Raw genomic sequence first — 24,064 nt, 5'->3', positions numbered from 1 at the left:
GGAGGGACAGAGTTTTAACTATGTCACCCTCTGTAGAGGGTTGAGGCCTCATAGCTCACAGCAACCTCCAACTCTTGGGCTTGAGCGATTTTTCTTGCCTCAGCCTCCCAAGTTGCTGGGACTACCCACCTTCTGCTTTTAATATTACCTAAATTCATTATTTCACTAGGAGTTGCAAAGTGGTGATAGTCTAGTTTTATCATTCCTTCGTTTACCCAAAATAATTCTAGAGATACTGGATTAATGTCTTGGCTGCCATAAGAAAAGACCACAGATCCGGGCGCCCCCTCCAAAAAAGAAAAAAAAAGAAAAGACCACAGGCTGGGTGGCTTAGACAATAGACCTTTATTTTCTGACAGTTCTCGAGATTAAAAGTCCAAGATCAAGGTACCAGCAGGGTAGTTGTTGGTGAGGCCTCTCTGGCTTGCATATAGCTGCCTTCTCCCCATGTCCTTACATGGCCTTCCCTCTGTGTTTGCATGTGAAAAGAGTGGGCTCTGGTGTCTTTTCATAAGGACATCAGGACCCTACCCTTAGGGACCTCATCTGACCTTAATTGCCCCTTTAAGGCCCTATGTCCAAATAGTCACATTGGGGGTTAGGGATTTAACATGAGTTTTGGGAGAGATGGGACAAAATTCAGTCATACACCCTTCAATTATTTTCTTACCTTGAGGTACCACTTATACAAAAAAACTAAGGTTTTAAAAATTTGGTTTTCTATGAATCTTTTAAGGAAATCTTTACTCATAAGACTTTTGAATATAAGATTTTAGACACTGGGGTAGTCAGGTCTCACCTACTGGTCCTCTCACTTCCTTCCTCCCTACCTTTGACCAAGTTTCGTGAGAGTCAACATGCACAATGTCCTTAACTCTGAAGCACAATCCATACGTGACTCTTTTTTACACTTTGCTTCTGTTGTGTTTTCTTCATGTAGGAAGAGAAGAGACGTAAAACGACACCCAAAGAAACGTAAGAATTTATTTTTGTCTTTATTTTTAGTCAGGCAGTCCCCTGAACCAGAATAAGTTCAGAGAGACTCCCTGTGTCTGTCTTTATACTAAGCAGATTATAGTACTTAAATGATTGTTCTAGAAGGAAATGATTAAGGGGTTTTTAGTGGGTTGCTTAAAGCAACCTTAGCTTTGTGTTGGATTGGGTTAGTGAGCACAGGACCAAGATGATCCACAATCCGGTTCCATCGTATTAGGCAGGATTCCCCCCTTCTGGTACAGGGCCATTTGTGTCACCACATAAATAGAAGCAAAATAAAAAAACAACCCACATATGACCTAGCGCCTGGCCCTCACTGCGGCAGTGGGCACTTACCTATGTCAGCGATTTGATACATTCTAGAATGGCTGAACAAATGATCTTGTGCTTTTATGCTCTGTTCCTAGAACTGAGAAAAAAATGGCTCGAACCAAAACAGTCATGAGCTCCAAGGTAAATATCTGTGTGGGAATAAAGCAAGTGGTGGTGCTGCCAAGGCTGCTGCTCAGAGCCGCTTTTCTAAGCACTGTCCATGTGCCCACAGACCCACCCTCCCAAGTGCCTCCAGTGTGGACAGTACCTGGACGACCCGGACCTCAAGTATGGGCAGCACCCCCCTGATGCGGTACGTTCTAACTCTTCTTGGCCTTTTATTTTCCATCTTTCCTGCCCTGTTTAATGGTCCAGTGTCCCTCAGGTGGATGAGCTACAGATGTTGACAAATGAGAAGCTGTCCATCTTCGATGCCAATGAATCAGGCTTTGAGAGTTACGAGGCTCTTCCCCAGCACAAACTGACATGTTTTAGGTAACTGATGCACTTTCCTGTGTTTGCTTTGCAACGAAAGCGCTTGTCTAAAGACACCTGCATTCTTAACATTCTGGTGATGTTTGAGCCTAATCTGCAACATTTCTTAAATTGGTAACACTTCATGCTGGTGTAGTGGCGGGGGGTGGGGGGCTTTTTAAATTTTATTAAAACTACCTGTTGAGTCTCTGGCCTATACACATTGTAAAGGCCAGACGTGTTCATATGAAGGCCAGCACTCTGCTGGACACTGAACTAGATTTAGTGGATGTAGCATCTTGTGTGTCTCCATTTGTGGAGACAAGACACTTGTCAGATAGTCACAACTGAATTTAGTAGAATTTATAGGCCTGGTGACATTCAGCATGGCAGGAAGTAGCTCTGTATAGAAAGGGAGGGGCAGTGATTTGAGCAGAGAACTCAGTGGCATAAGAACAGGCCAAGAGGTAGCTAGGGGCTGAGCACCCCAGGTGGAGGGACAGTGAACTTAGGGGGTTGGGAGGGTGTCGTCAGTAGGTAGGGTGAGGTGGGGCTGGGGCAGGTCATGGCAATGACCCTGGTACCTCTTTGAGGGGAGACCTGGGGTACCTGTGCCTTTGCTGAGGCTCATGTCAGCCCTTGAGTGCTGTGTTTCCTGTCCAGTGTATACTGTAAGCACGGTCATCTATGTCCTATCGACACTGGCCTCATTGAGAAGAATATCGAGCTCTCTTTTTCCGGTTCAGCAAAACCAATCTATGATGATGACCCCTCTCTTGAAGGTAAGAGAATTATGTTTGGGATAGATGTTCTTAAAACAAACATAACTCATTATAGAGCGATATTCAGCCAGAGTTATTGCCAGCTTGAGACTGTGCTATGGATAGCTGTAGACAAAGTCACTGTGATGACTCTGATGTCTTTCTGGCCTGACAGATAAGAGATGCCCACTGAGCTGGGCAGTCAGTGCTGCTTCATCTTCTTTCTGGTTTGGGATGTGGGTCGTGGCTCCTAAGTCTGGTTTTTTGAGGGAAACTGTTTCTACTTTTTCCTCTCAAGGTGGTGTTAATGGCAAAAATCTTGGCCCTATAAATGAGTGGTGGCTCACTGGCTTTGACGGAGGTGAAAAGGCTCTCATCGGTTTCAGCACTTGTAAGTGTGTGGCCAGTTGTAGTCTGTCTTTTTTTTGTTTTTGCAGTTTTTGGTTGGGGCTGGGTTGAACCCACCACTTCCGGTATATGAGGCCGGTGCCCTACTCCTTGAGCCACAGATGCCGCCCTAGTCTTGTCCTTCTTGAGGCTTGGTTGGGCTCTCATGGGAAGTCTTACAGAATGCCACGTGACCAAGTGGGAACCTGGCGGGTTCAGTTGATGGTTTCTTGTGTTAGTTACCCCTGGCCCTGGAACTGATCCTTCAATTGTACGAGCAGGTCTTATTCTTACTCAAACCCAGACTGAATTCCAAAAGCCAGAGATAAGGTCAATGAAAGCCCAGTCTATTTTCTAGCTGGTTCAGATAGTACACTTAAGAGTGAGGCAGCTATGACACATTGCGCTTTCTGTTTTTGACGTTTGGGTATGGAATGACTTTTGGTCTATTCAGTAAACTTGATACGTTCATCCCTGCCCTGTAGACACCATAGGTGCCCTAAGAGTCAAACTTCTTTTTAAAACATTGCCTGTTTACTCCAGCATTTGCTGAATACATTCTGATGGATCCCAGCCCAGAGTATGCACCGATATTTGGTCTGATGCAGGAGAAGATCTACATAAGTAAGATCGTGGTTGAGTTGCTACAGAGCAATCCTGACTCAACCTATGAAGACCTGATCAATAAGATCGAGGTAAGAGATTGAGGTTCTTCCTAACCTGGGGGGGGTCACCTCCTAAACTCCAAAATCAGCAGAAACTGTTCCTTAGCTCAATTAGGATGGTTTTGCCTAAACGTGAGAGAAACCTCTGATGGTCTTTTTTTCCAGACAACTGTTCCTCCTTCTGTACTCAACCTGAATCGCTTCACGGAGGATTCCCTCCTTCGACACGCACAGTTTGTGGTGGAGCAAGTGGAGAGTTACGATGAAGCTGGGGACAGTGACGAGCCGCCCATCTTCCTGAGCCCCTGCATGAGGGCCCTGATCAAACTGGCTGGGGTCACTCTGGGACAGAGGTAAGGGCACGGCAAGAACACTGAAGACCTGAGACTGGGAGGCAGTACATGTCTCTTCCCTAGTTGGCTAAAATGCTAAAACCTTTCTCTTAGGCGCGCCAAGAGGCGTCAGACTATCAAGCATTCTGCCAAGGAAAAGGACAGAGGACCCACAAAAGCCACCACCACCAAGCTGGTCTACCAGATCTTTGACACTTTCTTCTCAGAACAAATTGAAAAGGATGACAGAGAAGACAAGGAGAATGCCTTTAAACGTCGGCGCTGTGGTGTCTGTGAGGTAACCTTGCCTCAGTCATGTCTGAGGAACTCCTTTCTTTGGCTTGACACTCCCATTGCTCAAATGTGACCCCTAAAACTGAAGTTGTGAGAAAGTTAGTAGTTTGAGGGGGACCCCCATGTGCCTCATGGGACAAACACTGACAGGACAGAAGTCAAAGGAGGTGTGCTTGGAAGCTTTGCTGTTAATGCCACTGTCCCTAACCAGAAAGTCTGGCTTCCTCCATGGGCTTGTCCTGCACATCTCATTGTGACTGAAGGCCCCAGTGTGAGCGCTGGGGAGCGGCCATCCCACAAAGGGTTGGCCCCGTCTGAGGAAGAGGAAGTCTTCCGAGGGACTTCCCTCTCTCCAAACCTCTTGGGAAAGTGGGTACCTAGTCCAACTTAGATTTGAGGCTTTAGAAGGCCTTTTTTTTCTTATGAATTTTAAAATATGTATTTACTTCTCTTCAAGGAATTCCCTGTAGGACCCATAGATCAGGTATATTTTGGTATCTATTTGACTTTCTTTGGAATGATCATTTAAATGTAAAAATACTGTACCTGCCTTCAGAGGCCTACCTGCTGGCCACTCTTCACGTAGGCTTTGGGCCTTGCCTTCCCTCTTTGTCTTCTGTTCTTTTAACAGGACCTTCCACGTCCTCACTATTGGTTTTCTTTTTCTCATTTTTTAAATTAAAATTTTTTTTTTTTTTTTTTTTTTTTTTGAGACAGTTTCACTCTGTGCCCTGGGTAGAGTGCTGTGGTATGATAGCTCACAATAACCTCAAACTTTCGGGCTTAGGCAATCCCCTTGCCTCAGCCTCCTGAGTAGCTGGGACTACAAGTGCCTGCCACAACACCCAGCAATTTTTAGAATGGGGTCTCACTCTTACTCAGGCTGGTCTCTAGCTCAAGTGATCCTTCCTCCTCAGGCTCCCAGAGTGCTAGAATTATAGGCATGAACCACCTTATCTGGCCTTGTTTTATCATTTAGCGCTTGTGTGTCCAATATTTGTAACTGTTAAAATTTTTTTTTCTTTTTTTGAGATAGGTTCTTGCTCTGTCACCCAGGCTAGAATGCAGTGAAGTCATCATAGCTCACTGCAGCCTCACACACCTGGTCTCAAGTGATCCTCCAACTCCAGCGGCTTCTCATGTAGCTGAGACTACAGGCGTACAACACTACACTTAGCTGATCTAAAAATTTTTTTTTTGTAGAGACAAGGTCTCACTATGTTGCCCAGGCTGGTTATGAACTCTTGGCTTCAAGTGATCCTCCTACCTTGGCCTCCCTAAGTGATAGGATTGCAGGTGTGAACCATTATGGCTGCCCTGATTCACCTTTTTAATGTTTTGTAGGTTTGTCAACAGCCTGAATGTGGAAAGTGTAAAGCCTGTAAGGACATGACTAAATTTGGTGGTAGTGGACGAAGCAAGCAGGCTTGCCAGGAGAGGAGGTAGGTTGGGCAGGTTCTCGTTCTTAGGATAGAGGACAATGCCAGCTGATGGTAAACATGTTGTGGCAGAGACCCACTTGTCCCTTTTGTGTGGGACAGCTAGGTGGAAACGTGCAGAGCAGGCAGGATTCAGTGGTATCCCCAGGCCTCTTCTGACCTGACCAAAGTTTTACTTAGAAAGGGGGCCTGAGGACCTTCATTAAAACCTGGACTTTGCAGGTGTCCCAACATGGCCATGAAGGAGGCAGATGATGATGAGGAAGTTGATGATAATATCCCAGAGATGCCATCACCCAAAAAAATGCACCAGGGGAAGAAAAAGAAACAGAACAAGAATCGGATCTCCTGGATTGGAGAAGCTGTGAAGGTAACCTTGGAGAAGACCTGTCCTCTCACTGCCACACTCCTGACAAGTTGGTCATCTCCTGTCTTTGCAACCAGCCTCTTGGGCAGCCTTAGCCTGCTGCCAAGAAACCTGTTCATTTGGCCCATGAGAAGAGCAGGACTAGATAAGAGGCCGCCATCACTGCCTCCTCTGGCCTGAGAATGAATCTTTTCAGGGCACTAGCAGATTGCCTCACAGTTCTGTGGTCATCAGCCTATGTAAGGGTCATTTCCTTTACCACAGTGTGGAGGGTGGATGTCCTTTTAGTGTCACCTTCCTGACGTCTGTGAACTCAAGATAGTGTCAATTAGTTCTGTTTTTTTGTGGGTTTTTATTTATTTATTTTTTTAGAGATAGTCTCACTTTATCACCCTCGGTAGAGTGCCATGGCATCACAGCTCATAGCAATCTCCAACTCCTGGGTTTAGGCGATTCTCTTGCCTTAGCCTCCCGGGTAGCTGGGACTACAGGCGCCCACCACGATGCTCAGCTATTTTTTGTTGCAGTTTGGTTGGGGCTGGGTTTGAACCCACCACCCTTGGTATATGGGGCCGGCACCCTACTCACTGAGCCACAGGTGCTACCCTGTGCTTTTTATTTTTTTAAAGAGAGCACTCTAGCCTTGTAAGTCTATGGTGTCATAGCACACAGCAACCTCAAACTCCTGGGCTCAAGCAATCCTCCTGCCTCAGCTTCCCAAGTAGCTGGGACTACAGGCACCCATGACAATGCCTGGCTGACTTTTTCTTTTTTTCTGTCTTTAGTAGAGATGGGATCTCGCTCTTGCTCAAACTGATATTCAAATCATGAGCCCAAGGGCTGAGGTTACAGGTGTGAGCCACTGTGCCTGCCTACGTTCAACTTGCTCAACAAATGTGAGGCCAACCACGTGTGGGTGCTGTTGTGCTGGGCCTCTTTGGGAGGACAGGCACATGTATGTTAGGTATAGTATGTACCTAGGTGTTCCGGTATCATGGAGTGTTGAAAAGGGCCTCGGGGCCATGAGGCTTTAAGGAGGTGGCACCTGAGTCAGGATAGAGAAGGCGAGGTGGGAGCCAGTCATACGAAGCCCTGGGCAAGACCTACCCTGAGGAGGCAGCTGACCTCACTGGAAAAAAGGCAGGAGGCTTCTGTGATGAGATAGAGCAGGGGCTGCCCAGCAGGAGAGGGCTGAGGGTCGATTGTGGATGGTGTTGTTAAAATCAAACTGTAGACCCTATGTGGTAGCTGACACTGAGGCACAGGGCTGAGGTTGGAGTGTCTCAAGTGCCCTTTGGTGCAGCATTGGCTGTGGAAGGTGGATGCTCTTTAGTAGCTGGGGTTTTTAATGAGCTCATGGCTTTTAAATGACATTATTGTATACCGTGTGCTTATATAAAGTATCAGAGAACAAATGTAGTGAAGAGCTTCAAAATGATCCTCACCTGAAATTAAACTCTCATTTTTAGACTGATGGGAAGAAGAGTTATTATAAGAAAGTCTGCATTGATGCAGAAACCTTGGAAGTAGGAGACTGTGTCTCTGTTATTCCAGATGATTCCTCCAAACCACTGTATCTGGCAAGGTCTGTATCTTACCCTTTGCCTGACTTCCACACACAATTTCTCACAGATAAGTAGGAGATGCTTATTTTGCCAGAATAGTAGTGGCAGCTAAAACCAGAAAAGACACAAATCTACCTAAAAAGACTCAGTCATGTGTGTGCTAATCACATTAAACCTTTCTTCCTGTGCCTATCTTCCGATCCAGGGTTACAGCTCTGTGGGAGGACAGCAGCAATGGGCAGATGTTTCATGCCCATTGGTTCTGTGCTGGGACAGATACCGTCCTTGGGGCCACCTCAGACCCTCTGGAACTGTTCTTGGTAGATGAATGTGAGGACATGCAGCTCTCATACATTTATAGCAAAGTGAAGGTCATTTATAAAGCACCCTCTGAAAACTGGGCCATGGAGGTAAGTTTCTGGTCCCCTCATAGGCTCCTGCTTTATTGTAGATGCAAGGCCATGGCTAATAGCTGTCTTTATTCCCATAGGGAGGCATGGATCCTGAGTCCCTGCTGCCGGAGGACGATGGGAAGACCTATTTCTACCAGTTGTGGTATGACCAAGACTATGCGAGATTTGAGTCACCTCCCCAAATCCAGCCAACAGAGGATAACAAATACAAGTGAGTGCTGGGGCTGGGCTTGGGGTTGTCCTTGTCCTGGTGCACTTTCTACACAGGTCACCCTTGCCTCCTGTCTGCTTCCAGTCTGGTAGGTATATCACCTTCCCCACCATGTGTTCCTTGCTCACCAAAGACTAGTTTGACTTTATGGTATTGCTTTAAGTGTATAGGTAATCAGGAGTTACTTTTTTTTTTTTTTTTTTTTTGATATGTAGGGTCTTGCTCTGTCACCTAGGGTGGAGTACAGTGGCATAATCATAACTCACTGCAGCCTCTTAACTCCTGGGCTCAAGGGATCTCCTGCCTCAGCCTCCTGAGTAGCTGGGACCAGAGGCACATGCCTCCCCATCTAGCTAAGTTTTAATTTTTTTGTAGAGAAGGAGTCTTGCTACAGGGTGGTCCTTGGCCACGGTTGGTCTCGAACACTAGGCCTCAAGTGATCCTCCTGCCTCAGCCTCCCAAAGTGCTGGGATTATAGGCGTGAGCTGTCTCATCTGGCCCGTCTTGGTTTTAAGGCTTTCTGGTGTTCTTCAGTGTATGGGTCACAGACCTTACATACTACTATTTCTTAGATATTTTCCCTTGAAAATCTTTTATTTTACTTTAACTGGGAGGTGACTGCTTTTAGGGAGGCCTTTTTTCCTTAAACATCTAGTGTCTTTTTTTCTAACCTCTGTACCTCATTGCTTCTGCTAGAAGTGGCTGCCAGTGCCTCTAGACCACAAGGGGTGGTAAAGAAGAGGCAAGGAGGCTCCCTTAGCTGCTATGCTTCTCCCATCAGCCTGATGCTGGCTTTGGCTCAATCTCCAATTTTTTTTTTTTTTTTTTTTTTGTAGAGACAGAGTCTCACTTTATGGCCCTCGGTAGAGTGCCGTGGCCTCACACAGCTCACAGCAACCTCCAACTCCTGGGCTTAAGCGATTCTCTTGCCTCAGCCTCCCGAGTAGCTGGGACTACAGGCGCCCGCCACAACGCCCGGCTATTTTTTGGTTGCACTTTGGCCGGGGCCGGGTTTGAACCCGCCACCCTCGGTATATGGGGCCGGCGCCTTACCGACTGAGCCACAGGCGCTGCCCTCAATCTCCAATTTTTAATTTTTTCCATCTCTATTTGTTAAGGCCATCTTCAACTCTCCTTTAAGGGGTTATTAATCAGGGTGGTGCCTGTAGCTCAAAAGGAGTAGGGCGCCGGCCCCATATGCCGGAGGTGGTGGGTTCAAACCCAGCCCCAGCCAAAAAACTGCAAAAAAAAAGGGGGTTATTAATCAACAACGTTGAACTTCCTTGAGCGCCTTTGTAGAAAGCATAGCGTGAGCCGCATCTCCTGTTCTGAGCTCTTCACTGAACTACTCAGGGTGTGTTCTTAACTATATTCTACATTCTGTTCACATCTTAGCATTTCTGCATTGATGATTCAAAAATGGGATTGGCTTGTAATTTTCTTGTGTTTCAATTGTCTTCAAAATTGAACGTAAAGTACAGCCTAGCCAGTTCCTTTGAGTGTGTGTAAATGTCTTCCTCATTTCCAGAATCTATGGATTAAGCCAGCAGCCTTAGGCCCTCATTTTTCTATCTTTCATCCTTCAGGTTCTGTGCAAGCTGTGCCCGTCTGGCTGAAATGAGGCAAAAAGAAATCCCCAGGGTCTTGGAGCAGCATGATGACCTGGATGGCCGGGTCCTCTACTATTCAGCCACCAAGAATGGCATTCAATATCGGGTGGGCGATGGCGTGTACCTGCTACCTGAGGCCTTCACATTCAAGTGAGTGGCCCTTTTGCCCAAGCAGGGCTGGGGCCAGAGTGCTTTGTTATGTCCTTCTGCACACAGACACTTCTATCCCAACCCCTCAGTGCCAGCTGCTGCCCAAGCCATCACAGTGATACTTGTGATAGATAGCATCCAGCTATCCCAGTAGAGTGGTGGTGATTCCCCTGCAGAGAGAAGCTCTGAGTCTATAAGAAGTCAGAAGTCACTGGCAAAGAGCACCTGTGGTCAACTAGCCTCAAGGCTTTGGGCCAGATACGGCCCCCCAGACCCTGTCTTTAAGGTGGGAAGAGTGGCATGTCACCTGCTAAGGAAGGCTCTAAGAGTTAAAAGTGCTTTGCACAGTGCCTGGCTTAAAGTTTTACGGTGTCATTTCTGTTTACCAAGAAGTAATACACGGGCGGCACCTTGTGGCTCAGTGAGTAGGGCACCAGCCCCATATACCAAGGGTGGTGGGTTCAAACCTGACCCCAGCCAAACTGCAACAGAAAACAGCTGGACGTTGTGGTGGTGCCTGTGGTCCCAGCTACTCAGGAGGCTGAGGCAAGAGAATTGCCTAAGCCTAGGAGTTGGAGATTGTTGTGAGCTGTGATGCCATGGCACTCTACCGAGGGCGACAAAGTGAAACTGTCTGTAAAAAAATAAATAAATAAATAACTCACATTGGATGACTTGTGTGTCAGAGGACTGAGGCTCTTCCGAAGAAGAAAATCAAAGCTACAGATCATTTCCACACTCAATCCATTCTGTGCTCATTCTAAGAACACATGCATGATTGGAATTACAACCAATGTTTTTTAAACCTAGTTCAGTTTTGCAGCTTGCAATTCTCTTACAGTCCCAGTGTGGACCCATTCCCTACCTATAGTTCAGTTACTGTGACTGGTGGAGCACAGGGAGGTGAGGTCCCTCTGGCCTTGGCATAGTTGAGCATGTTACCTCTCCCTCCTGGGTCCTGGTTGTCCTTGGCACGGAAGGGGCAGCAGGTTTATAAGCATGAGGTGCCTTTGCAGCCTGTCAGACTCTGGGGCTTGTCAGGAGAGCAAGGAGGCTGGGATTTAACCTCGACTTAGATCTTTCCTAAGGTACTTGCTGCAGTAGGTCATAGGAGTCCAACTTTAAATGTGTATAGTCACGAGTCAGGCATGCTGAATTAACCACTGTAGGATTTAATGTTCAGGCTCGGTGCCTATAGCTCAGCAGTTAGTGCAGTGGCCACATACACTGAGTTTGGCGGGTTTGAACCTGGCTGGGCCTGCCAAACAATAGTACTACAACAACAACAAAAAAAAATAGGCATTGTGGTGGGTACCTGTAATCCCAGCTCCTTGAGAGGCTAATGCAAGAGAATCGTTTAAGCCTAAGGGTTTGAGGTTGCTGTGAGCTGTGTCACCACAGCACTCTACCAAAGGCGACATAGTGAGACTGTCTCAAAAAAGATTTAATGTGGACAGTGCCTATGGCTCAAAGGAGTAAGGTGCCGGCCCCATATGCTGGAGGTGGCAGGTTCAAACCCAGCCCCGGCCAAAAACTGCAAAAAAAAAAAAAAAAAAAAAAAAAAAAGATTTGATACTCAGTTATGCCAAATGGTTGTTCTGCAGCATCAAGCTCTCCAGCCCTGTGAAACGCCCACGGAAGGAGCCTGTGGATGAAGACCTGTATCCTGAACACTACCGGAAGTACTCTGACTATATCAAAGGTAGCAACTTGGATGCCCCTGAGCCCTACCGAATAGGCCGGATAAAGGAGATCTTCTGTCCTAAAAAGAGCAATGGCAAGCCCAACGAGGCCGACATCAAGATCAGGCTGAACAAGTTCTACAGGTTGGCAAAGGCTCAGAGTCTTCTAGAAGTCTCTGAAATGGGGTTGTATTTTAGCAGTTAGGTGTAGAGGTTTCCAAGTGTTTTGTAATTATCTGGTGGGTACTAACAATTACGGTTATATTTCATATCCCTAAGCTTTTAGGTCCTTACTTTAGAGCTACAGAGCTCTTCATCCAGAAGAAATCCTTAAGCAAACATCCAGAGTGCCAAGCAGGGGTGGAGTGTTTGGGGCTCTGTCTCCGGGCAAGCGCCAGAGAACCTGCAAAGATCTATTCATGATTGTCCTGTCCAGGCTTTGTCCTATTGTCCCTAGGGACCCTCCCAGCTTGTCCCAGGCCCTCCATGTTTCTGGCGTTTTTCCTCTCTTTATATTTTTCCCAAGCTCTTGGCTTGACTCCATTTTCTTTTCTTAGAATCCTAGAAACGGTAGTGGTTAGGAGCTAACCTGAAACTAAGCTGTGCAAATAGGTATGCATTTGCCTCATTTCTTAGCTAGTGTAGGTCAGAGATTTCCTAAAGTCTTTGTGAAATAGTCAGTTGTAATAACACGAAAGGAAAAGGGATGTGCAGCTGGTATGGGTGGGAAAAGGAAACTCTAGAAAGCCTTCTAGGAGTTGTGTGGGGCCAGGGGGCTGGGCTAGTGGGGAGGGACAAGTCAAGCTGTGTTAACCGGCTTGGGGGGGTAGACCCTTTAACCAAAGGATTCTTGAGCACACCTAGGAATGTGATGCCATTTAGTTCAGGGTAAGCTCCTAGCAAAAGACTGTTCTAACGAGGCCTTTTCTACTTCCAGGCCTGAGAACACTCACAAGTCCACCCCGGCAAGCTACCATGCAGACATCAACCTGCTATACTGGAGTGACGAGGAGGCTGTGGTAGACTTCAAAGCGGTGCAGGGCCGCTGTGCTGTGGAGTACGGGGAAGACCTGCCCGAGTGTGTCCAGGATTATTCGACAGGCGGGCCAGACCGCTTCTACTTTCTGGAGGTGGTGCCTTGGGGCTTGCTGGAGGGAGAAGCTTCCAGGCTAACTAGTCAGAAGTCAGTGTGGCTGAGGGCTGGGTCCTATAAGGAGTCATAGCAGTAGGGTTTGGGCTTTTTTTTTTTTTTGTGGTTTTTTGGCCGGGACTGGGTTTGAACCCACCACCTCCAGCATATGGGACTGGCGCCCTACTTCTTGAGCCACAGGCGCCGCCTTTTTTTTTTTTTTTTTTGGAGACAGTCTATGTTGCCATTGGTAGCTCACAGCAACCTCAAACTCTTGGGCTTAAGCAATTCTTTTTTTTTTTAAAGTCATACACATAGATCCATGAATATGTTTATGCATATGTGGGGTACAATGTGTTGATTTTTTTTATACAATTTGGAGTGCTTACATCAAAGTAATTAACATAGCTTTTGCTTTAAGCAATTCTCTTGCCTCAACCTCCCAAGTAGCTGGGACTACAGGTGCCCACCACAAAGCCCGGCTATTTTTTTTGTTATACTTGTTGTTTGTCTGGGCCAGGTTTGAACCCGCCAGCCCTTGTGTATGTGGCAGGCACTCTAGCCACTGAGCTACAGGCACCAAGCCAGGTTTCGGCTTTTTTCTAGGAAGCAGATGGCTAACCTGAGCCTGTTCCCTGGTAACAAAGTCATTGCAGAGTTCATAGAATAGATCTCTGACATTCGAGTTCTGGAGTTTAATGCTCCTGGTCTTTAAAAAATATGATGTGGAATGTAACATTTTATGTATTTATTTATTTATTTTAGAGACAGTCTCACTTTGCTTCCTTCAGTAGAGTGCTATGGCATCACAGCTTACAGCAACCTCCAACTCCTGGGATCAGGCCATTCTCTTGCCTCAGCCTCCCAAGTAGCTGGGACTATAGGCGCCTGCCACAATGCCTTTTTTTTTTTTTGGTTGTTGTTGTTGTTGCAGTTTGGCCTGGGCCAGGTTTGAACCCGCCACCCACAGTATATGTGGCTGGCCCCCTACTCACTGAGCCACATGCACTGCCTGGAATATAACATTCTAGTGTTGTAGCATAGCTAAACTTTGAGGACTGTCAGGCAGCCCTCACTAACCTGACCAGTCCATTGGTGTGAATTGGAAAGGAGCTCTTGCTTTTGGGAGATGAACCTGTGCTTCGGTCAGATCCATACAAATATGCAGGTGGCCCTGGTTACGTAGAAGATTCAGAAATCTATTCAAGCTAATGACTTTTTTTTTTTTTTTTTTTTTGAGACAGTCTCACTATGTCGCCCTTGGTAGAGTGCTGTGGCGTCACAGCTCACAGCAACCTCAAACTCTTGTGCTTAAATAATTCTCTTGCCTCAGCCTCCCAAGTAACTAGGACTACAGGTGCCTGCCACAATAGCCTGTCTATTTTTTTGTTGCAGTCATTGTTTAGCCAGCCTGGGCTGGGTTCAAACCCACCAGCTTTGGTGTATGTGGCTGGTGCCGTAACCACTGTGCTACGAGTGCTGAGCCAAGCTAATCACTTTTAAATTGTTTCAGCTTGGCCTTTGTGTTGTTTCATCTTAAAATGACTCCTGTCAATGTTTCCCCAGGCTGCAGTGTGAATGAATGCCTCAATCAGATAGTAGTTTCCATGTATCTCTTTTTCTTTTTCTTTTTTATTTATTTACTTTTTTTTGAGACAGAGCCTCAAACTGTCGCCCTGGGTAGAGTGCCATGGCATCACAGCTCATAGCAACCTCCAACTCCTGGGCTCAAGCGAGTCTCCTGCCTCCGCCTCCCAAGTAGCTGGACTACAGGCACCCGCCACAACGCCTGGCTATTTTTGGTTGCAACCTTCATTATTGTTTGGCAGGCCCGGGCTGGATTCGAACCCTCCAGCTCAGGTGTATGTGGCTGGTGCCTTAGCCCCTTGAGCCACAGGCGCCGAGCCCTTTTTCTTGTTTTTAGAAAGAGTAGCCCAAGTGCCTGTAACAGCAAGAATTTCAGTGTTGGCCAGATAAAGTATTTTTTTTTTTAATAGAATAGCGTTCCTTTTTTGTTTTTAGTACAGTAAAACTACTTTTTACTTTTACTGGTGGCTCATTGGTTGTGACCCTACTTATGGAGCAATTAAGTGACTATCAAATTCTGAAGTACCCCCTGTTAGAGAAGGGACCAGTCCTTTCTCTGAAAGATGATTATGACACTCTCCTCAGGCCTATAATGCAAAGAGCAAAAGCTTTGAAGACCCTCCAAACCATGCCCGGAGCCCTGGAAATAAAGGAAAAGGAAAGGGAAAAGGTATGTCATCGTTCAGAGGCTGCTTTTCAAGCCTGTAACTCAGAGGATGCCTCATAAACCACTTAACGTGACCTACTCTGGGAGTTTGTTCCTTTCCCTCATTCCTTGCTGTTCACGACTCACAACGGGGCTGTCTTTGTATTAGCGAAGCTTTTGAAAAGACAAGGTAGGGCTGTGACATTCGGTTTGACTTGTCTGTCTCCTCCAGGGAAAGGCAAGCCTAAATCTCAAACATGTGAGTCGAGTGAACCTCAGACAGAAATCAAGCTGCCCAAATTGCGGACCCTGGATGTGTTTTCGGGCTGTGGAGGACTATCGGAAGGATTCCACCAGGCAGGTAAGTGCCAGGAGGTTTTCTGCTGCCAAACAGAAAAACAAGTAAAACTGGATTCAGCAGGCTCTGGCTGAGAGACCCTTCTGGACCTGGTCACAATCTTGACTCAAGAGCCTCATTCACAAGGGTTGAAAGCACGCCTTTGTCCTTCCACCCACCAGGTGTCTCTGAGACACTGTGGGCCATTGAAATGTGGGACCCCGCGGCTCAAGCATTCCGGTTGAATAACCCTGGCTCCACAGTGTTCACAGAGGACTGCAACATCCTACTGAAGCTGGTCATGGCTGGTGAGGCAACCAACTCCCGGGGCCAGAGGCTGCCCCAGAAGGGAGACGTGGAGATGCTGTGCGGTGGGCCACCCTGCCAAGGCTTCAGTGGCATGAACCGCTTCAACTCACGTACCTACTCCAAGTTTAAAAACTCCCTGGTGGTCTCCTTCCTCAGGTAAATGGGGTAGAAGCTCCTTGGTGTCACCTGTTGGCCAAGGGTGATAGGCCTACGATGCTGGCTATGCCACCTGCCAGGTGCCCTGTGCCCTCCACAATTTCACAGCTCAACTCTTGCTGAATCAAGAAGTGTTGAGAGTGGCTTTTTTTTTTTTGAAGTGGGTTTTTTCCCTCAGTGGGCAGGGATGGCTCCCATAGTCTCTCTTGCCTGCCCCCAGCTATTGTGACTACTACCGGCCCCGGTTCTTCCTCCTGGAGAATGTCAGGAACTTTGTCTCCTTCAAGCGCTCCATGGTCCTGAAGCTCACGCTTTGCTGCCTGGTCCGCATGGGCTATCAGTGCACATTCGGTGTGCTGCAGGTAGGCCCTGTTAGGACGAGGCAGCCATGGGTGGGTGGGTGTGGCCATGAAGGATTGGCATGATCAGTTGTCCCTAACTGAAAATAGGGTTCTAAGATGTAGCAGAGGCCAGCGTGGTAACATGTGCTTCGGGCAGGGGCAGGGAAGAGATGCCCCTCTAGCATGTTCTCTTTGGCCTGCGTTCTCGTAGTGCCCATAGGGCTGGCTGCAGGGGTTCTTGCCACTTGTTCCAGCTCCTTTCTCTCAGAGGGGGAAGGGTGGGTGGCCCACCATGGAGCACTGGGGAGGGCAAAGTGAGGTCAGCAGAACCACACATAGGCCTAATTTTGGGTGGGTTATTTTCCTCTGGCTGGATGGTTGTGCCCACAAACCCTTAGAAGAGGCAGAGGGTTGTCCTCTGAGTGGCTACCAGCGGTTGTGTCTGTGGGGATGGAGGGGTCAGGGGAACAAGGCCTTAACTGAAAAGCATCCACTCTGCCCAGGGATTGGGATCTAACTGAAAGTGAAAAGGCCAGCCAGCTGGGGCAGTGGGGCTGCTGCCTACAAGTAGGCAAGTGTCTGCCTACGTGGGCTGCCCAGTCCCCCAAGTCTGCCTCAGGGTGTCTCAGGCTTGCCAGGTGAACCTTTGTTGTAGCCGTGTTTTCTGTCCTTGTAACCATGAATGTCAGGCAGGTGGCAGGGCTTTGGTCTCCCCTGGCTGCTCTCTTCCCTGAGTGCTAAGGCCTTGGAGGTCTCCTGTAGTACCCTCTTAAGACCTGGCTGGACTCACTGCTGTATTCACTGCCATATTCACTCCCTTTTCCTCTAGTCGCCCCTATGTGGGCTCATCTGCTTTTGTTCTTCAATCTGGTCCTACCTCTTGTCAGTCACCAACCTGCTAGGTTAACCAGCAGTACAGGCAAGGTGCTGCTGGCACTGGGTATGGCCAGTTATGGGTGCACCGCTAACTTTGGGTGTATCTGTCCCACCATGCGCAGGCCGGCCAGTATGGTGTGGCCCAGACTCGGAGGCGGGCCATTATCCTGGCTGCAGCCCCTGGGGAAAAGCTCCCACTGTTCCCAGAGCCACTGCATGTGTTTGCACCCCGGGCCTGCCAGTTGAGCGTTGTGGTGGATGACAAGAAGTTTGTCAGTAACATCACCAGGTAGGAGGTCCTGCCAGCTCCTCTGAGTGCCACAGAGCAGGTGTTGGGGTCACAGTGTTGCATGTGAGCATTACCCGGTGGTCTGGGATTGGGGGTCTCTGTCAAGAATCCTGAACTGAGGAGGGGATAGTGTGGTATCTTGCCTGCCACATGAGTACTCTGCCATCTCCAATCTTAAGTTCTGACCCTGTGTCATGTGGCCCCCCACCCCCAAGTAAGTTTGCAGATGGGGTCCAAGCATAGTGACCACTGGAGAGGGCAATGCCAGTACTCAGGGAATAGTATCCATGACAAGGGAACTCCCTGCCTGCACTATTGCAGGTTGAGTTCAGGTCCATTCCGGACCATCACGGTGCGGGACACTATGTCCGACCTGCCTGAGATCCGGAATGGGGCGTCAGCGCTAGAGATTCTGTACAACGGGGAGCCTCAGTCCTGGTTTCAGAGGCAGCTCCGGGGCTCACAGTACCAGCCCATTCTCAGGGACCACATCTGCAAGGTAATGTCTCCCCAGCAGAGCTGCTCATCCTTCTCTACGGAGCCCTCTCTGCCAGCATGTAACCCTAGCTCCTGTCTTTCTGTGCTCACAGTCCCAAATCCAAGGCATCATTGGCAGCTGGCTCTAAGTCCCTAGCCCCCTCCCATGGTGGCAGTCAGTCGCCTAAAATGATAGTCCGAGCTTCTGCTGTCCTGGACTCAGCTCAGAGCTCTCTGCCTATTCCTCTTCCTGTACATTCTCCCAAATATGCCAAGTCTGGCCCTTAGTGCCCTCTAGGCTCTCCCGAGAGCCAACCCTCCTCACCTGACAGGGTGAGGTCGATGACACATTGGCTCCCAGTTGGTCCTTTACCCCTTCCTGCCCTGCCCTCCACGTCCCCGGCTCTGCTTGTGTTCCTGGTGCCATGTGCACCACCCTGAGTTTGTCCCCCGATGATGGACATAAATCACATGGGGGTTCCTGGTCACCACATTGTTCCCACTACCCAGCCTGGCTTGGACTCTCAGATGTTCCCAGAGTGATGTGACAGTAGGGCCCACCATACTATTTCAGGATATGAGCTCGTTGGTGGCTGCCCGCATGCGGCACATCCCTCTGGCCCCAGGCTCAGATTGGCGCGACCTGCCTAACATCGAGGTGCGGCTCTCAGATGGTACCATGGCCAGGAAGCTTCGGTACACCTACCATGACAGAAGGAATGGCCGCAGCAGCTCTGGGGCCCTCCGCGGGGTCTGCTCCTGTGTGGAAGGTGGGCTGGGAATGGATGGAGTTTCCTGGGATTTCCCAGTAACAGGGACTCAGGGTTTTTGCCTGTTAGCTGCAGGCTAGGGCCAGGCCCTAACTTGACCAGTAAGTGTCTGCAGAGAATGTGAAATAGTAAGAGCAGAATGGGGGCTCTTGGCTGCTTTGTCCCTGTCTGGGGTCCCACATAGTAGGTGCTGTGCCAGTCTTCTGAAGCTCTGAGAGCTGGTATATGCCCTCCCAGCATCCCTTCCAGGGATCCCAATTTGTAACCACAGCCTCATCCCGGTTCTCTCTTCAGCTGGCAAAGCCTGTGACCCTGTGGCCAGACAGTTCAATACCCTTATCCCCTGGTGCCTGCCTCACACTGGGAACAGGCACAACCACTGGGCTGGCCTCTACGGAAGGCTTGAGTGGGATGGCTTCTTCAGCACAACTGTCACTAACCCCGAGCCCATGGGCAAGCAGGTAGGTGGACAGATGGGCATCTGGAGGCCTAGGGTCAGGCCTTGGCATCTTGAGGCTTGGGGGCAAGTGGAAGCACAGGCTGAGCAGCATGGAAGCAACATGGCAGTGCTTACACATCTGCCCCCTTCCCCCTGTGTCTGTGGGGATAGGCTCTTGGGCTGAGGCCAAGGCTGGGCTCTTCCACAGTGCCCTTTCTTGTCCTGTTCTCTGGTGAGTGCCTTAGTCCCCCTCTTTGCCCACCACACTTCTCACCTCCAGGGCCGCGTGCTCCACCCAGAGCAGCACCGTGTGGTGAGTGTGCGGGAGTGTGCCCGCTCCCAGGGTTTCCCAGACACCTATCGGCTGTTCGGCAACATCCTAGACAAGCACCGGCAGGTCAGTGCATGGGGCTGGGGTCTGTCCCCTGTGTCCCCTAGGAGGGGCTGGTGTGGGTTCACATACTGTGGCCCCAGATTGGGCAAGGGGCCCCACACCTTTCACCATAGTGGGGCATGGTTGAGTGTGCTCACTAGTGAGGAGACACTGAACATTGGAGCTGCTGGCTTTATGGCCTCAGCACTGACAATGGAGGAGGGGCAGACTGAGAGCTCAGTCAGCACGTGGGTGCTGCTCACTACTCTTGAGCAGAGATGGCCTATAGGAGAGCTCCATGTTTGAAGGCACAGGCTGAACTTGCTAACAGTTAAACTAGTACTCTCTAACTTCTGCGCAAGGTGTTAAGTTGACTTAATCTTTTTTTTTTTTTTTTTTTTGGAGACAGTCTCACTATGTCACCCTCAGAGTGCTGTGGCATCGCAGCAACCTCAAACTCTTGGGCTTTAGCGGTTCTCTTACCTCAGTCTCCCAAGTAGCTTGAACTACTGCCCAGCTATGTTTTTGTTGCAGTTGTTTAGCTGGCCTGGGCTGGGTTCAAAACCTACCACCTTTGGTGCATGTGGTTGGTGCCATAACCGTTGTGCTACAGGCTGTGCTACAGGCGCCCGAGCTAACTTAAGCATATTTGCATTGACATAACAAACACACTGGCCTACCCCCTGCAGGGCTTAGTTTAGTAAAAACTTTAGTAACCTTCCCCCCCAGTCTTGTTCTCCAGAAGGAGCCATTCTTAGCTGGGAGTGAATCATGTCTTAATGCTTCCATGTCTTTTGTTTGAAATTTTTTCTGGCTGGGTGCAGTGGCTAACACCTATAATCCTAGCACTGAGGTAGGTAGATCACCTGAGCTTATGAGTTTGAGACCAGCCTGAGCAAGAGTGAGACCTCGCCTCTAAAAAATAGCCAGGCATTGGGCGGCGCCTGTGGCTCAGTGAGTAGGGTGCCGGCCCCATATACCGAGGGTGGTGGGTTCAAACCCAGCCCCAGCCAAACTGCAACAAAAAAATAGCCGGGCGTTGTGGCGGGCGCCTGTAGTCCCAGCTGCCTGGGAGGCTGAGGCAAGAGAATTGCGTAAGCCCAAGAGTTAGAGGTTGCTGTGAGCTGTGTGAAGCCACGGCACTCTACCGAGGGCGGTACAGTGAGACTCTGTCTCTACAAAAAAAAAAAAAATAGCCAGGCATTGTGGTGGGCACCTGTAATCCCAGCTACTCAGGAGGCTGAGGCAAGAGAATCACTTGAGCCCAAGAATTGGAGGTTGTTGTGAGCTGTGATGCCACAGTACTCTTATCAAGGGTGACAAAGTGAGACTCTGTCTCAAAACAAATTTTTTTTCTGGAATTCTCTAAAGAGACCCCCTTCTCTATTAATGAATTAGGGATGTGGAGTAGGAGGATCTGTGGGCTTTATGATAGATGTGCTCTGGGGACCCATGTGAACAGGAGCCCAGGATTCCTCCCCTGCGGCCTGGCGCCCTCATCATTCTTGTCCTGAGCAGAGGCCCCAGCACACCTACCCCTGGGCATCTGGCTGGCTGTGCCACAGCAAGTGCCCTCCTCCCCTTCTGCAGGTGGGCAATGCCGTGCCGCCTCCCCTGGCTAAAGCCATTGGTTTGGAGATCAAGCTCTGTATGCTGGCCAAAGCTCGAGAGAGTGCCTCAGGTATAGCAAGGAAGGTGGTCGTTTTCCTGGGCTGACCTCCCTCTGGGGGGGGGGGGGTGCAGGGGAAGCTGGGATGCTCTAGACTCTGGGGCTTGGTCGAGTCACATACCCTCCCAGCCCTGGTGGCCCCATTTTTCTCAAGGGGCAAGCAAATTGCATGTGTTTTAAAGTGCTTAAACCCAGGGGCCTGGCATGTAGTCAGGTGGGCCATTTTCCTCGCTCCTAAGTGAGTTTGGCTTGGCAGGCACCTGCCTCAGACTGGGTGTAGTAGCCTCTACGGATCATTTGAAGCTGGCTCAGTCTCCACGAATGCTGTCCACATAGGTCAACTGCTAACAGGGGTGCCTGGGCATTATCATGTTTCCGGATTGAACATGTCTGTTGTGCTTACCTATTGCGGTATATTCCTAAGAGTGACTTTTCCTTTTGTTTCCCTTCAGCTAAAATAAAGGAGGAGAAAGCTGCTAAGGACTAGTTTGCCCTCCCTCACCTTGTTTCTGGCACCAGGAATTTATGCACTGATGTTGTATTTTTAACTTGTTGAAATCTGTCATTTCAAACGTGTTGTACATGGTGTTCGTGGCCTTGGCTGACACACAGCTATTCTGTGAGGTTTGCTTATCAACTGATGACTTAGTGATCAAATTGTGCCGTGCCTTGTGTGTTCTGGATTTTAAAAGTTTTTTTATTATGCCATTATATCAAATCTACCCACTGTGTAAGTGGAAATTAAGACTTTATGTAGTTTTTATATGTTGTAATATTTCTTCAAATAAATCTCTCCTATAAACCACCCTGGGTGGTGACTTGTGATTTATGTAGGTCTCTCACTGAGGCCAGACAGGAATAGGCTCCTCTATGCTAAAGGGGACTGCAGTCTTGAAATTCTGGCCTCAAGTAATCCTACCTCAACCTCCTGAGTAACTGGGACTACAGACATATGCCACCATGCCCAGATAGGTCTAGAACTTGGCCCCGTCTCTCTGTGGTGACTGTAGGATTTTGTCCTTGCTGGGGCATGGGTCTGTGTGTTTGGGGCTGGGGTGTCAACATATGCGACTCAGTTCTAGTCCAATGAGACGCAAGTGTAACGTGTTAATGTGGCTTCCAGGAAAGCCATTTAAAGAAACAGTCTTGGCCAGTTTTGGGCTGTGTTGATGCTGTAGCAGCCATCCTACATGGGATGGAAGCCCCATGCAGTGGATGGTAGAACCAGAAAGGAGTCACCACTGAGCTGCCCTCAGAGCTTTGGCCTCCCCTACTCTCAGACAAAACCCTTTATTTAAGACTGTTAGCTGGGATTTCTATACTCAATGAAATTCAACCCTGAGGTGAATGAACTTTTTCTCTTTTTGGGGAAAAGGCTCATTATAAAATGCCAGCAAAACAGAAGCACATGAAAAAGTGTCAGTGGCCCACATGACCCAGGGGCCCACCAGGATGCTGGGTTACCACTTACCCTACCACCTTTGTGTCTGCCATCATAAGCGGCCCTCTTGGCTTGCACATCAGCTGTAATTTCACTCCACCAAGTCAGATGTTTTAGTTGTAAGACCATAGGACTCAATTTAGTTGGAACACGAAGTTCACTAAATTTCCTCAGTTGTTAGGTGTTTCCCTCTTTTTTTTTTTTTTTTTTAAAAAAAACTCACTTTGTGGCCGTGGGTAGAGTGCCATGGTGTCACAGCTCACAGCAACCTCGAACTCTTGGGCTTAAGCGATTCTCTTGCCTCAGCTTCCAAGTAGCTGGGACAACACAACACAACACCCAGCTATTTTTTTCAGAGAGTCTCTCTCTTGTTCAGGCTAGTCTTGAACTCCTGAACTTGAGGCAGTCCACCTACCTCAGCCTCCTAAAGTGCTGGGATTCAGGCATGAGCCACCACGCCTTGCAAGTGTTTCCTTTCCTCCTGTCATAAACTCCTTGTACATTCTCTTGCCTTGTGTCCTTCAGGGAAATGTCTGGAAAAGGGATGCGTGGGTCAGTGAGTATCAATGTCTCATTGTTTTAGACTCAAAGCATGTAGCTGGGCTACACTTCTGGGGCAGCCAATACTGTTCCCACCAATAGTGAACTTCTTTTCACCCTGCTGCCTCTGTTTAATCCTTGTCAATTGAATAATGAAATCTTGTTAGTTTTATTTAAGATAGGGTCTTGTTTTATCACTTGTAGCTTACTGCAGCCTTGAACTCCTGGCCTCAAGTAATCCTCCTGAGTAGCTGGGACTACAGACATATGCCACCATGCCCAGATAGGGTCTGGAACTTGTCCCTTCTCTCTGTGGTGACTGCAGGACTTTGTCCTGCTGGGAGTTCCTTGGGTGTTAGAGATAATTACCATTGCTTGAATCATCTTGATTCATCATGTCTCTGCCATACAGAGATTTTCTATTTTTAGTGGATAGATTCATTTATATTTGTCACTTGTTTCTCTTAGCCCATTTAGAAAGGCCTACTCTACCCCCAGATCATAAATGTGTTTTCTTTCACATTTCTGTGACATCCTCAAGTTCACACATGAATCACTTTTATAAGGACTAAAACAGGGATTTTAGCTTTTCAAACAGGTACCAAATTCATATGGAAAATACAACAGCTTAATATGGCATATGGTAAAGTTCTCCCATCAGGTTTTATAAAAATATGCTCTATGCTTTTTTAAAGCTTCAAAAGTCATTAAAAAGTATATAGTGAGTATAAAGTGAGGCATGCTGTCTAATTCCCCAGCGTCTTGACCAAGACCACAGTCCTGTCTTCTTCCAAGGTTGTTCTATATGCATGTACAAGCACATGTGCATATCTTGCCTTTGCTATTAAGTGTAGCATCTGTTAAAACTTTGTACCTTAAAGGTCATTCTACCTAGGAATACCTGTCTGTCCCTTTCACTCCTTTTTTTTTTTTTTTTTGGAGATAGTCTCACTCTGTTGCCTTGGACCAGAATGCCCTGGCTCTGTCAGTCTAGCTCACAGTAACCTCAAACTTTTGGGCTCAAGTG

General features: G+C 48.3%; 1 protein-coding gene across 2 annotated transcripts in view; it reads left to right on the top strand.

Moving 5' to 3' along the window:
- DNMT1 (DNA methyltransferase 1) overlaps positions 1–24,064 on the top strand; it is a 70,597-nt gene that overhangs the window by 32,780 nt on the left and 13,753 nt on the right. Inside the window, exons 13-40 of one of the 2 annotated variants that reach the window (XM_053585774.1) lie at positions 941–975; positions 1,404–1,449; positions 1,541–1,621; positions 1,694–1,803; positions 2,446–2,564; positions 2,842–2,934; positions 3,474–3,625; positions 3,761–3,948; positions 4,042–4,225; positions 5,566–5,663; positions 5,883–6,030; positions 7,497–7,612; positions 7,798–8,002; positions 8,083–8,216; positions 9,803–9,976; positions 11,581–11,802; positions 12,596–12,788; positions 14,960–15,044; positions 15,253–15,381; positions 15,540–15,822; positions 16,043–16,184; positions 17,162–17,328; positions 17,650–17,827; positions 18,380–18,575; positions 18,870–19,036; positions 19,295–19,411; positions 20,978–21,068; positions 21,509–21,862. In XM_053585774.1, the coding sequence (XP_053441749.1) occupies positions 941–975; positions 1,404–1,449; positions 1,541–1,621; positions 1,694–1,803; positions 2,446–2,564; positions 2,842–2,934; positions 3,474–3,625; positions 3,761–3,948; positions 4,042–4,225; positions 5,566–5,663; positions 5,883–6,030; positions 7,497–7,612; positions 7,798–8,002; positions 8,083–8,216; positions 9,803–9,976; positions 11,581–11,802; positions 12,596–12,788; positions 14,960–15,044; positions 15,253–15,381; positions 15,540–15,822; positions 16,043–16,184; positions 17,162–17,328; positions 17,650–17,827; positions 18,380–18,575; positions 18,870–19,036; positions 19,295–19,411; positions 20,978–21,068; positions 21,509–21,543 (3,888 nt within the window). In that variant the 3' untranslated portion in view covers positions 21,544–21,862. Of the gene's footprint in view, positions 1–940; positions 976–1,403; positions 1,450–1,540; positions 1,622–1,693; positions 1,804–2,445; positions 2,565–2,841; positions 2,935–3,473; positions 3,626–3,760; positions 3,949–4,041; positions 4,226–5,565; positions 5,664–5,882; positions 6,031–7,496; positions 7,613–7,797; positions 8,003–8,082; positions 8,217–9,802; positions 9,977–11,580; positions 11,803–12,595; positions 12,789–14,959; positions 15,045–15,252; positions 15,382–15,539; positions 15,823–16,042; positions 16,185–17,161; positions 17,329–17,649; positions 17,828–18,379; positions 18,576–18,869; positions 19,037–19,294; positions 19,412–20,977; positions 21,069–21,508; positions 21,863–24,064 lie in introns of those variants that run through there. The other variant, XM_053585773.1, reaches the window with a different exon arrangement.

Source organism: Nycticebus coucang, chromosome 3 (genome assembly GCF_027406575.1).
Source record: "Nycticebus coucang isolate mNycCou1 chromosome 3, mNycCou1.pri, whole genome shotgun sequence".
NCBI classification, from domain to species: Eukaryota; Metazoa; Chordata; class Mammalia; order Primates; family Lorisidae; genus Nycticebus; species Nycticebus coucang.
This window is presented reverse-complemented; position numbering and strand designations above follow the sequence as displayed.